The sequence below is a fragment of the Sturnus vulgaris genome, chromosome Z, assembly GCF_052056855.1.
Source record: "Sturnus vulgaris isolate bStuVul1 chromosome Z, bStuVul1.hap1, whole genome shotgun sequence".
NCBI classification, from domain to species: domain Eukaryota; kingdom Metazoa; phylum Chordata; class Aves; order Passeriformes; family Sturnidae; genus Sturnus; species Sturnus vulgaris.
In genome coordinates this window covers 19,809,610-19,822,845 of record NC_142283.1, presented here as the reverse complement: position 1 = coordinate 19,822,845, position 13,236 = coordinate 19,809,610, and the positions used below count along the sequence as shown (strand labels likewise).

The 13,236-nt window shown below is 37.2% G+C and overlaps 1 protein-coding gene across 5 annotated transcripts in view; it reads right to left on the bottom strand.

The window, feature by feature from the left end:
- The window catches only part of COMMD10 (COMM domain containing 10), a 101,120-nt gene that overhangs the window by 69,794 nt on the left and 18,090 nt on the right, over positions 1 to 13,236 (bottom strand). For 3 of the 5 annotated variants that reach the window (XR_015799532.1, XM_088156647.1, XM_088156645.1), the window contains exons 5-6: positions 10,278 to 10,388; positions 3,513 to 3,576 (exon numbers count right to left, since the gene is read on the bottom strand). The exons of 1 other annotated variant lie outside the window; for it this stretch is intronic. Coding sequence is in view for 3 of the 4 variants with exons in the window: in XM_088156647.1 (XP_088012773.1) it covers positions 3,513 to 3,576; positions 10,278 to 10,388 (175 nt within the window). In the remaining variant the exon portion in view is untranslated. The remainder of the gene's footprint in view (positions 1 to 3,512; positions 3,577 to 10,277; positions 10,389 to 13,236) is intronic. One more of the 5 variants, XM_088156646.1, reaches the window with a different exon arrangement.

The following is a 13,236-nucleotide window of genomic DNA, read 5'->3' as shown; positions in this document are numbered from 1 at the left end:
AGACACCTCACAGCATAAAAGGGCTCTAAGGCCTCAACAACAAAGGAAACCTATTTAGTAATGGATTATAATGATACATTACTTAATCAACCATTGTTCAACAATAAAAGGAACAGAAACAACCATAAAAGAAAGTTACTAGTTATATGTGGCAGCACGCAAGAGCTTGTATTGAATTTATTAGACATAGCATCAAAGTGAGGAATTCTGTCCCACAACTCTGATGTTTGAGAAATTTCAAAAATTTTTGGAATCTATTGCATTTCTTTGATAGGAGAACAATGCACCTGTTCCTATGAAGATGAGATGACAAAAAGTAAGAGCGAAGGGGAATGTGAAGAGGCAAAGTGATCTAGAAATGACAACGAGGTAAAAAACAGCTCAGGAATTGTTTCTCTGTAGTCAAAAGGACTTTCCTGAATCTACAGAAGGCTTTCTTCCTGCCTCTAACCCCATCTTCAAAAAAAAAACCTTCTCTCCCTGACTATTCTAAACATCTTCTAATAAAAGGTACTTACTTCCTAGCAGTAAGTTCAGGTATTTTCAGGCAGTGTTTGCCTGAAAACACAGTTGCTCCTGAACAAGACGTATTTGTTTTCACTTGTGTAGGCTTAGATTTTGAAATTCCTTTACTTAGGATTCAGAATAGAGGAGTAAAGATGACATGAATTCAAACTCCTCTATGCAGTTATTGAATCCTGTACTCACTTCCAGGCTGCAAACCTTCTAGAACTCCTAGGTATGATGGCACATCTAAATTACCTGTTGGCAGCTCCCTAAGGTACAGTGTCCACCCTCTAGAAAGCTTAAGCCTGTGACTCTCATAAAAATACCAGGAAACATTTCTTCACTGACATGATCAGGCATTGGAGTGGGCTGCCTAAGAAATGGTGGACTCACCATCCCCTAAGTGTTCAAACAGTGTGTGATGTGGCATTGGTGATACGGGTTAGCAATGCTAAGTCACATTTTTGGCTTTGATGATCATGAAGGTCTTTTCCTGCCTTAAGGATTCTATGATTCTTTAATACATTTCTCCAACTCATGAAGCAGACAAGTCTACCCTTTAGTGATCAAGTACCTAATCAAAGAACTGTACACCAACAGCAGAGTAGTAGTAGTAGTAGTAGTAGTAGAGCTCAATAGTAATCTAGCTATTGGCAACTTGTTTTGCTGTCAAATTCCCAGTCTCATGACTTACTTCCAAGCATAGACATCTCCCAACCTTTTGTTTCTGTTGACACTGCAAAAAAGGACAGAGAAATAATCTAGTATTTTTAACCTTTTTTAAAGTCTGTTGCCTGCCTCCATGCACCAGAGGTAATATAAAAAGCTGAAAATCAGGCATTACTAAAAAATAGAGACAAGCATTTTCAGTAGCTTTGGCTCTCTTTTGCCTTTTGTATTATCCTTTCATTACTCCAAGGCTTCAAAATGTATTCTTAGTAACTGGATCTGTCTCCATATGGAAAAAAATGTTTTTCCCTCTCTCCCTTGAAATCTCTTTCTATTACTGTCTTGCCACTGACTATGCATTTCTAGAAATATATTTCATTTCTTTAGTAGTGATTTTATACAAACATACTGAACAAGATTTTCACAGAGGCTGTAGGACATGTTGTGGGTTGTGGTTTTCCAGTGAAAGAGGTCATATTTCATGTATTTTAACCAGTGAAAAAGGTCACTTGTCACAGCAGCTTTTAAAGTTTGTTAAAATTCATACAAAGCCAAGTGGCACAAACTGAGATGCCACACAGTTTCAGATACCAGACTCCTGTCATTGGTAAACAATGGGAAATAAGACAAGGGAAAATTGTCTTCTCTGCATATGATTGAGGTGATTAACTACCTTATTCCACCTGAAGAGGGACTGGAAAGAGTGTCACAACATTGTGAGACACCTGTTCGATGCCAAATGCTCAGCCTTGATACTGTTTGACAGCATGTACTGCGCTTTTATTGCCTCGAGCAGGACAGATGTTAGCAACACAGGAGATGCTAACTTTCAAGTCTTTCAAGAACAGACATAACTATTTTTCCAGAAAGCCAGATTTGTCAATTACATTAGTTGCAAATTGACAAAAAAAATAGCAAAACTAACAGAAAAGCAAGTCCAACAATTCTACAAAGTGGGCAATCATATTGCTTTTAAATTCAAAACTACACTATTAACCCCTGAAGATGCTTGGTTTGAAACTCATGACCACAAGATCACTTTTCCTTGACAGTACCATTTTGTACCAAAACTCACAAAACGTTGAATTTTAAGAACTCACAAAGAAAAAGTAAAGCACAGGAGAGAATTACAATGGTGAGTACAAATGCAAACTCAATGAAAATGAAGTGTGGGCTCCTTCTATACTGCTCTGAGCAGACCTGGTGAGTTTGTAATAGCCCATGCAATACAGAACTGCTGGCAAGGTATGAATCAACAGAGTAATTGGAAATGGCCCTTCTCACTGTAATGTTTTCTTTTAGGTACATGACACAAAAGCAAGGTGTGATGTGCATGGTATTGAACTGGTCTGGCCGCAGCTCCTTGTCACCCATTCAATTGTTTTCACAGCCTCTTCTGATATGAGTATTGACATTATCAGGAAGAAAAGATAAGCACATATCTTTCCACAAGACATGTGACAGATTGTGTATGGAAAAGGAAACATGACTAGGTGCAGGATGCACAGCCTCAAAGTAAGCTGTGGGGCCTGACCCTGGCAAGATGCAAATGCTCTGACACAGATCACTTTTTCTCCTTTGGCCCACAGAATTTTTAATTTATTTATTTATTTTACACAGTAACAGAACCTGTAATTTCTTAACCCAAATTAACCAGTTTCATATGCAATGCCCGACTACCCTTTAAGTCAAGGTATTTTTCTTAATATCCAGTCTAAACCTTCTCTGCTGCAAACTGAGACCATTTCTTCTTGTCCTATCACTTGCTGCCTGAAGGCTATGACCTTCCTTCAGGCAGTTGTAGGGAGCCCTCAGGTCTCCCTTTGGCTTCCTTTTTCCAGGCTGAACATCTCCAGATCCCTCAGCCCCTCCTCATCAGACTCCAGACCATCGGTTCTGTTGCTCTTCTCTCTGTTATTATACCTTGTCCACTTCTGCCTCCACCGTCAATTCTCAAAGGCAGCAGTCAACACCAGTGTGACAGAGGATAAGGCAGAAGAGCAATATTGGTAACTTGAGATTTGCTGTTACAGCAAGTCCAACTATCACACTCATCTCTCCCTAACCTCACCCATTTCTTAGGCTACCTTATCTTTCTACCACAGAGTTAGTAAGAAACAGACATGGGAGAGATGATGGTTTTTAACATTTTTGTAAAGGTACCACCGAGCTTATTGCCTCAGTAAAAGCAGAGGGAAAAATAATGTCCAGAAGTTCTGCAAAAGCATAGCAAAAGTACTGAACAAATAGGGTTATCTTCTATTGCAAATAAACAGTTCATCTGTTAAGGCACTGCATAGTTTCTGAGAATAACAGGCAAGAAAGGACATAAATACCTGATAATTTGCCATGAATCTCAGGGATGTGTCTTCTCCATCTGAAAAGACTGAAGTTCCAAACCTACAAAACCAGTTTGAGGCAAACAGGAAACAAGTTTTCTAAGAAAAAAGATGCCATGAACAACTGCATCAAATAAGAAAAGCTCACCAGATCTTTCTGTTCTTCAAATTCCCTCAAGGTCCTATGGTTGAACTCTGCCTGGCAATGAAATGGGTCACCAAGTTTAAACTTAAGTATGTGTACTTTTCTGCTGTTTATTGGAAGTGACAACAGTACAGCTACACATTACAACTATACATTACAGACAATTAAATTTACTCCTGCACAAAACAAGAGTTTCATTTCTAACTGTAGGTTGAGGTTGCCCAAGGCTGCAACCAACTATAAACAGTCAACTGGCACCATCTTCTTCTTTAGTTCCAAGACACAGAGACAGGAAGAAAGTCCTAAGAATATTCTGCCATGAACAGAGCATGTGTAGAGGCTGTAACTAGTTATAGGGTTGTAAATTTATGTGATATAGTCTGTATTCATAAATTGTGCATATAGCCAGATGAAACAAATGTAAGTATAATGTAAGAGATTCTTACTATAAGCTGGATAATTAAACAATGTAAAATCACAAATGAAGTCAGATAACTAAGTACACACTGCAGTACAATTGCCAAAGGTGAGTGCATACTCATGAAGCCACACCACCTGGTAAATGGTTACTAAGAAAAGTGTCAAACTACTTCCAGCTTAGAGAACACAGGTTACACAGGCATCCATTGCTGGTAAGAAAACAAAATCCTCTCAGCATTTTAAAAATTCTGGACCATAGCTTCATTTTTCCCTCTAATTAAATGGACTTAATCAGAGGTAATAGCTATGATAGATCAAAACCAAACAGACGAATGCAAGATTTGCTCTTCATCATAAGTGCAAAATTTCTATCACTCATGATAGAGCAATTAAATTTATGTCATCTTTCCACAGTGATGTTACTGCTGGAATCAAGTTATAAATTCCAGGCTCACTTTTCTAACTTGCTCCACACACTCAAGATTATACTGTCATTCTTACTACCACTCCTACAAATATAAGGACCTTTCTCATATTCTGAACTTTCTTCTTTCTTAACAGCAGCACTGTCTATTAGGGTTTAATTCTCAGAACAAAACTCATTTCATGATGTACACCTTGCCAAAAGCAGCAACATTGCTTGTTCAGAAGCACAGAAAAACCTTGAACCAGTACTGTGATGTCTGAGGCTATCCAGGTCTCCAATTAACTCCTCCAAATAGGAATGAAAAAACACTTTTCTCTCAATCTAATCCTTATACATTTTCACATTCATCCAAAGACTGTCCACTTTTTTTTTGCAATTGTTAGAGACTTACAAATAAGCTTGATGAGAAAACTAAGCTCAGTTCCAGGGTGTACATACAAGGTTGTTTGTGCTCTGAGAAGGAAATCAGAAAAGAAAGTGGTTGAAAGGGAGCTGATGAATGTGCCAAGCAATTTACAATTGTTTCATTGTTTCATCTTTAGACCTCATGGTAGTTTTTTCAGCACTATTACTTTCAAGTGTCTTCTTTTTGGAAGGCCCTAGAGATAAAAATTACTCCTCCATTAAAAAAAAAAGAAAAAAGCCACATAAAAGCATCGTCCCCAAAGGCAAGGACTGAAATGACAAATTAAAGGAGTACATGTTCAATTCTGCCACCTCTTACGTCTCAGAACTGGGATCATATTACTAGCATCCACCAACTCTGTTGTGCCACAAACACAAATTCTTTTCAGAGAAAAACAAAGGGCTAAACTGAGGTGGAAGGGGAAGTACCACCATAGATCCTTAAACACTGATCAATGTGCAGGTCCTGCCTGCATGCCATACAAGCTGCAGTGAATCTATAGGGTAAATTAAGCAATTGATGTAGCTCTGATGGTAGGAGATTTATTTCTCATTTACTTTGCTTTGGGGTTTTTTGTAAAAGATGGGAAAACTAATCACAATGGCAAACTCAGAAATGGTATATTTATTGAAGTAAACAAAGCCAAAAGGTATACATTTTTTTCAATGTCCAGAAATATGCAGAAACTAGTAAAAAAACTAGGAGAAAAAAAAGCCCAACACATATCCTGTTATTCTAACAAGTAAAAGATAGTAATTCCAAATTTCTAGATTCCTACTTACTCCATAGAATTTGAATATATAGTATCAGCTCCGTTTCAAATGTAATCAGACTGCAGTCTGATTTTCATAGAATCATAGAATATCCTGAGCTGGAAGTGACCCACAAGGATTATCAAAGTCCAGCTCCAACTCGTGGCCCTTCAGAGCCCCAAGAGTGAAACCATGTGCCTGAGAACATTGTCCAAACGCTTCTTGAGCTCTCTCAGGCTTGGTGCTGTGACCACATCCCTGGAGGGCTTGTTCCAGTGCCCAACCACCTCCTGGCTGCACAACCATTTACTAATATCCAACATAAACCTGCCTTGACGCAGCTTCATGGTGCTCCCTCAGGTTCTGTCACTGATCACCACAGAGAAGAGATGAGTGTCTGCCCCTCCTCTTCCCCTCTCAAGGAAAGAGTCCCCTCTGGATTGCTACGAGGTGTCTCCTCAGCCTCTTCTTCACCAGGCTGAGCACACCAAGCAACCTCAGCTGCAGCTCACATCACTCCACCTCTAGACCCTTCACCATCTTTGCTGCCGTCCTGTGGACACTCTCTAATAACTCAGTATCCATTTTATATTCTGGCACCCAGACCTGCCCCCAGCACTGGAGGTGAGGCTGCCCCAGCTCAGAGGGGGACAATCCCGTCCCTTGCCCGGCTAGCGTGCCTGATGTCCCCAGGACACAGGTGGCCATCCTGGCTGCCAGGGCACTGCTGACTCACTTTCAACTTATCACCAACCCCCACATCACTTCTCACAGCGCTGCTATGCAGCATTTCATTCCCCGTCTGTCCATATATCCGGGCTGCCCCGTCCCAGGTGCTGAATCTGGCATTCGTCGTGATTAAAATTCATTTGGTTAGCAACTGCCCATCTCTCTTAATTTGTCGCAGTCTCTCTTGTGTTACATTACCCTGTTAAAGCATCAAGATGTTAGGGGAAATTATTTAAAAGGAAATAAAAATAAATTAGGATAATAGAATCCTAATATTAACTGGGTTTTGCCAAAAGTATTACACTAGCAGGTTCAACAAACCAGCACAATTATCAGTTACTTTTTGTCTTGCATTAGCAGACAAAATCCTGTAAAACTTCTTCAAATAATCTATGAAGAAGGAACAAAAGAAGCAAAATATTGATTTTTCACAAGGAATTTCTACATAGTATTTATACTGAAAAATAGAGCTCCCCCAAGAAATTCTTTATGGTTAAGAATAAATTCACAGATTAAATAAGAAGGAAAACCAAGAAAAGAGCAAAGCCTTCCACAGGACAAATTGCAATTAGTTAACTGAATCTAATAAAATCTGTGGAGTGGATTTACAGAAGAAAATTGGATAACTATCGAGAGACAACACTGGGCAAGAATAATTTGTTTATCCTAACGATTTTCAAGCATAAATGGTAACTACAGATCATGTGTGAAAACACACAGTAACAAATACCTTATATAGTAATGTGCCTTACTGGATCTTCTTAATGATGACTAATAGCAATAACTCTTTAAGAACACACTCCTACTTCTCACATTCCTCTGTGAAGATATTCAGCACCAATTGTGTGACATTTCTGAAGCCCTTCAATCTTTCTATACATTTTGACATTATTTATTTATTTATATGTCTCCTCCTATGGCTATAGAAAATTATCAGTTGTTTTAAAAAGTCTGGATTGGGTAGCCTAAGGAATTACTGCTACTAACAGTGGGAAGCAATGTGAGAGTGTGTGCCTATGTATATAGTTACCAAATAGATTACTAGAGGAAAGAAATATTAAATAAACACAACAATTTCATGGTTCAGTCTTCGTTTGCAAATCAAAAATCTAAATTAGCAACTGTCAGGATTGTTCATTTGTGCTCCTTCTACTGGTCAATTAAACCTATAGCCATAAAAATAATAATACTCTGTACAGAATCTCCAGATTGTCATGTTGCAATCAACAGTCCAAAAATCTGAAACCAAATTTACTATTTAAAAAACCCCTTATACAGAGCTGATATGCTACACATCAGTTCTCAAATGTCACCTAAACTCATCAAAATGTCATAAGGGAAGCAAAGGAATCTTGCAAATCAAAAATAAGTTTCCTATTATACCAGTTTGTTTTGTGTGTCTAGTTCATAGTAATTTCACTTCCCTCAGATTCTGAGATGCAATTAAACATTTGAAAAAGTTAATCATTGTAATAAAACACTGTTAATTGGATTTTTAATTGAAAGCTCCTTTTTCCTCTTTCTCCTACAAAACATCAGCAGCAACCAAAGCAGCCTACACCACATGACAACTTGGGCTGGAAGGCCGGGTCTGGCAGCCCACCTGATCCATCCCCCTGTTCACACCGGGCCTAACACAAGCGTAATTCCTCACCTGAGTATAAGCAAACAGCAAATCTGTAACAAACACAGTCAAAAACAGTTTAACAAAAATCATGGACTCTGATCACAATTCTTGCTAGTCACAAGCAGTGTATTTCCTGGGAAAAGCAGATGTCACTAGCAGCTGGAACCACCTGAAAGAACTAAAGAACACCTAACTTGTGCATTTTGATGGATTTATTCCTCTGGGACTCTGCATTTCATTTGAAGCTGACAAAATGCAGTTTATAAATATTTATACAGCATATAGCAGATTTCTTTTTATTTCTCAACACATAAGTAACATCCATATAGCCACAGGTTTTATGATTACCTCTCCTGAAGAGATAATTTAAATACTAATTTTAAATGTCATCTTGTGAATAAGAACTGTTTAAATGTTATTTAAGTAGTGTGATTTGTCGCAAACACTAATGTATTAGTATAATTAATTTTAGTTACCAAATGAGAAAATAATATCCCATTTCATTTACCTTGCACAGTATGGTTTTTATAATCATAGGCTTTATTTTTTTAATATACACAAGTGAAATTTCTATTGTCATATACAGATTAGAAATTTAAACACTTAAACACTTCCCACAATGACTGACTTCAGAATTGATTCTGAATATTATCTCAAAAAAAAAAAAAAAAAAGCAAAGAACCAGAGTGACAAAGAGCACTACTGCCCCCTAATGAGCTACACCATAAAAGCTCCACAGTAACAGCATTTTGTGCCTTTCCTGAAAAAAATCAAGTCATTATATCCATGGATTATGAAAAAAAGCGCGAAAAAACAGTACAATCATTAAGAATACATACTTCAAATTCCACCACATTTCTGCACAAAAGGCACATACATAATTTTGTAGAGGAAAAGAAAAGGTATCTAGTAACTATGATTTTCAGATACAATACTTAATGCACCAGGAAATCACGAAGATCCAAGATACACCAAAGAATAACCCACGCTAAGCAAATATTAGCAATCTTACGTACTAGGATGTAATACTATATTGATCTTCACACCAACTCAGATTTTTAAATTTTAATGTCTGTACTGTGAGAGCATCAGTTTCCTTGTTGCACTGTTTTATCTAAATGCCCATCACGAGTTTATTCTAGGCTTGTCATTATCACAAAGTAATTCTGATCCAGGTATCTAAACATATCCACAAAAAGAAGAAAGAGAGGGAACAAAAGAAAAAGTCCACTATCTGAATCCTGTTTGTACAAGAAACAGAACTTTCTGTCTTACATGAAAATGACATTTTTCCCCTCTATATTTTTTAATAGTTTTGCCATAAGAACTGAATGTGTATTCAATTCTCACCAATGTAGCTTGGGCATAAAATTTTGTCCAGTTCCGGTATCTGCAGCAATGAAATGCTGAAAAATATACAGCTGCTGCAAGTCTTAGTGAGACGCACAAATATAAGCTGTGTCTTCTCAATTATTTCACCGTAAATCAGAATTCCACTCACATTAGTAAAATTACTGTGAATTAATTGCAATGCTAAAGCAGCACTGAGTTCTGATTTCTCCCCTCAAACTCCTTATACTGAATTTTTCATAGGTAAACATTCTGACAGACACCACAAAACTAAAGACTACAATTTCCATTAGCAAGATAAGGTTAAGAGCAAATCATGTGTCTAATTCAAAACACGCTGGCTAACAAAAGAAACAGATTTTATGAATAAGAAGTTATGTTCTTTAGTGAGTTTGGGTTCTGATATGCCAACACGTCATTAAAATCCTTGTTGCCTTAAGACTCTTCTTTAAAACCTCCAAATACTGGGTTTCTGTGGCCTCACATAGTGTCATAATTCATTAGCACTGAAAGGTTGCAAGTGATGAGCAATGTCTTACATAACTATACACATGGTAGAAGGCTGCAACCTACTATGTATTAAAAGCATAAGAACTACAATCATATGCTATGTGATAAAAATAAACTATCTACAAAAACATTTTAGAGACCTAAAATAACTATATTCCCTATTTCTCCTGCTACAGCCCAAAGAGCTGGTAACACAGCTCTCAGTCTACTGAATATTTATGCTATTGTATCAGTATTTCACAATTTCAAGTGTTTACTATAAACTTTATGAAATATAAAACAAAAATAATGACAAAAATAACAACAATTAAGAGTTGCAATGGGTGCCCTTAACAGAACTTTACCGGAAGGCCATGACCACAACTCATTCCAACTCTGCTGACTTATATTTCTTACCTTTGAATCTTCATTGCTCACTCCCAGCTCTAGGACAGCTTGGGGAGACTTCAGCTTTGCTTGCATGGACTCTGCCATTTGAAGATTAAGTTGCCATCCAATTGTTTCCAGCTATAAAACACAAGTTTTAATGATAATCAGATGGTACAAAAGCACCAAAGTCAACTTTCAAAACTGCCAGTGGTCTGTGTAAGTGAACACAGTGTCACACTCTACAAATGTTAAGCATCTGCATATACTGCATTCCCCTCAAATTATCCTGGACTCAAGACAGATTTGCTTTTCTCTTGTCAAAATCACCATTCAAACTGCCTATGACCACTCAAATAAAGCAACTTCCTATGTCTCAGATCTGATGGACCCAATCCATAGAACACAACTAGGGATCCTCTTCTTGTGGAAGTTTATCTGCAAAGCTGCAGATTCAATTTCATTTAATATTTTACTTTTAGGAAAAATAAACCAATAAATAGTAAACCATTTAAAAAATGGTGATTTGTAATCCACAGATTTACTCATGTGTGTCGTATCATATGCAGATCTTAATGTCAAAAATTCTCCTTCTTGAATCATTGATGCTGAAAGGATAAAACCCAGGTAGGCATGTGAGCAACAGAATTTCTAATAGAAAATTCAAAAAAATACATTTTCAAATTCTTTTTTTATCATTAATCTGAAGTTATATTCAAACATTATTAAGGTACAGCTCATACACAAATGAAGTACACAACAACAGAACTGCAAGGCTTTCACAAAATGATCTTCCTGGCCTTAGCGAATAAAAACAAGTGGAAATACAAAGTCTTACATCTGCCAAGATAATCTACACACAAATTCTTTTTAATATAGCATCTTCCCTCTTCAAGTAAATATTGTGGTTGACCTGGTAAAAGTGAAAGTCTGCCACATCTTGGTTACTCTCTTACCAATCTAAGAGCTAAATTCAGCAAAAATCATTAACAGAATAAAGCCACACCAAAGGCCTTGTATTGTGAGCAGCAATACAAGTCCTGCATCCTACAGTGACAGTAATCTCTAGATGAAAGACAGGAAAGGGTGGCAAAAGCTTCTTGCATGGACACTGTTCAAAGACAGAAATTCCAAAATTTCTTGCGATTTACACTTACATATTAATGTGTTATACTGCATTTACCTGTATACTGCATCCAATAGCAGAACTATGTAACAAACACTGGCCACCACATAACTAAGCATGCCAGAAAGGAAACTATGTATCATGATATATCTTAACCACCAAGGCCAGTACAAGACGGTTAGGGAGCTTAGACAAGACCATATTTAAGGAAAATACACCATCTCAGGCTTTGTGCACAGCTGTTAGGAACAGGACAGCAGGAAGAACTTCAGCAGGTCAGCCTGCAGTCTGTCAGCTGCTCTGCAATCAATGCACCATTCAAACTTAAATTTGTCATAAAAATAAGAAAGTTTACATTTAATCAAATCCATGAAGGCATGCAGCCCACACAAGAGACAACACAGTGAAGATGTTCCAGGTCCGATCTACCTCATTTTGAGCACGGCTTCAATAACAGTAGGCCCACAGCCTATGAACCAGAAGATACTTTAAAGAAAAGTTACATAACTTACAAAAGCAGATGAATTTTTAATCATAATTCTGCTTTTATTTTCTCTAACTTGATTATATCTTGATTTGTGCAAATAACCCATCCCACCCAAAAGCACAGAACAGTCTCGAGTGGATGCTGTCTACCTGCTCAAGTCAATCACACCACCTCTGCTAAGTCCCTGTGCTAGTCAGTATTTTCCAGGAAATTATACCAGAGTGATAAAACTAGAAAACATTTTTCTCTCCACAAACTTCAATGAAATTAAGAAATTAATTCCGATTCTTCCAGGAGCATAAAGATTGTACTTTTAAAGAAAGAAAACAAAACAGAAAAACTTCAGGTTTTTTATCAAGAAAAAAAATATATTTCACTTAAGAAAATTGATAATGGTCAAGAAAAGGACTCAGATCCTAAGTTATGGGTTACAGTGATGGAAGCAGCCCAAAGCAGGCAACTGGGAACAGTACCACCTATTGATAAAACACCTAACCACTAAGGATAAACATAGAGACATCGAGCTCTGGAATGTGACAGCTCCTCATATTGCAGTCACTATGGTTCAAGCCCTCTGCTCCTCAATTTAGAAAGGACTTTCTATCAGCTATTTAAACAGTTTATTACTGTAGTATGAAAACCAAGCCTTAGACAGGGTAGCAGCTTACCCAGGATCATAAAACAATGCCACTAGAGACAAAAACAATATCCAAGGAAGCCTGACCTTTTAGACTTATCTGAAGCTGTTTAATACTGTATTCTGTGTAGCATGAAGAACAAACCACCAAAAGTAAAAAAATTCAAGTCTGTATTTTTATTTTTCTTTTAATACACATCTATTCCAGAATACTGTAGAGGGCTCAGAACAAATACAATACATGTGGCAGCACACTAGCCTGAGTTTATAGCTGAAGAGCAGCTGTAGCTCTTGTTTTATATGGCTTTACCTTAAAAATTACTGGTTTTCCTGTACAATTCATGACTGCTTTCTGTTTTTAATATAGTATATGAGAATAAGTTTTAATTCATAAATAATATGCTGCTCAAGGAATCAAAATGGTCCATCTTCTTGAAAGAAAAATGCAGCATGAATCTGGCAATGGTTGTGTTTGCTTACTTAGAAGACATTCAACATCCTGCAATGTCAATTAACCTTTTGAGAGCAGTGACACATTTCTGGACGGCATTTGTGTCCAAGCAAAGCATTTGTTAGTCACAAACGGGTACGTACTTTAGGGCAATTTTTTTCAAATATGAAAGGACTATAAAATTATTCTTACTTCTGGTATAAAACTTGCTACAGAAAAAAGAATGATGGAAGAAAACGGTGCCAGAATCTGTGATATACTAACTGAAAAGCACTTACTGAGGCAGAG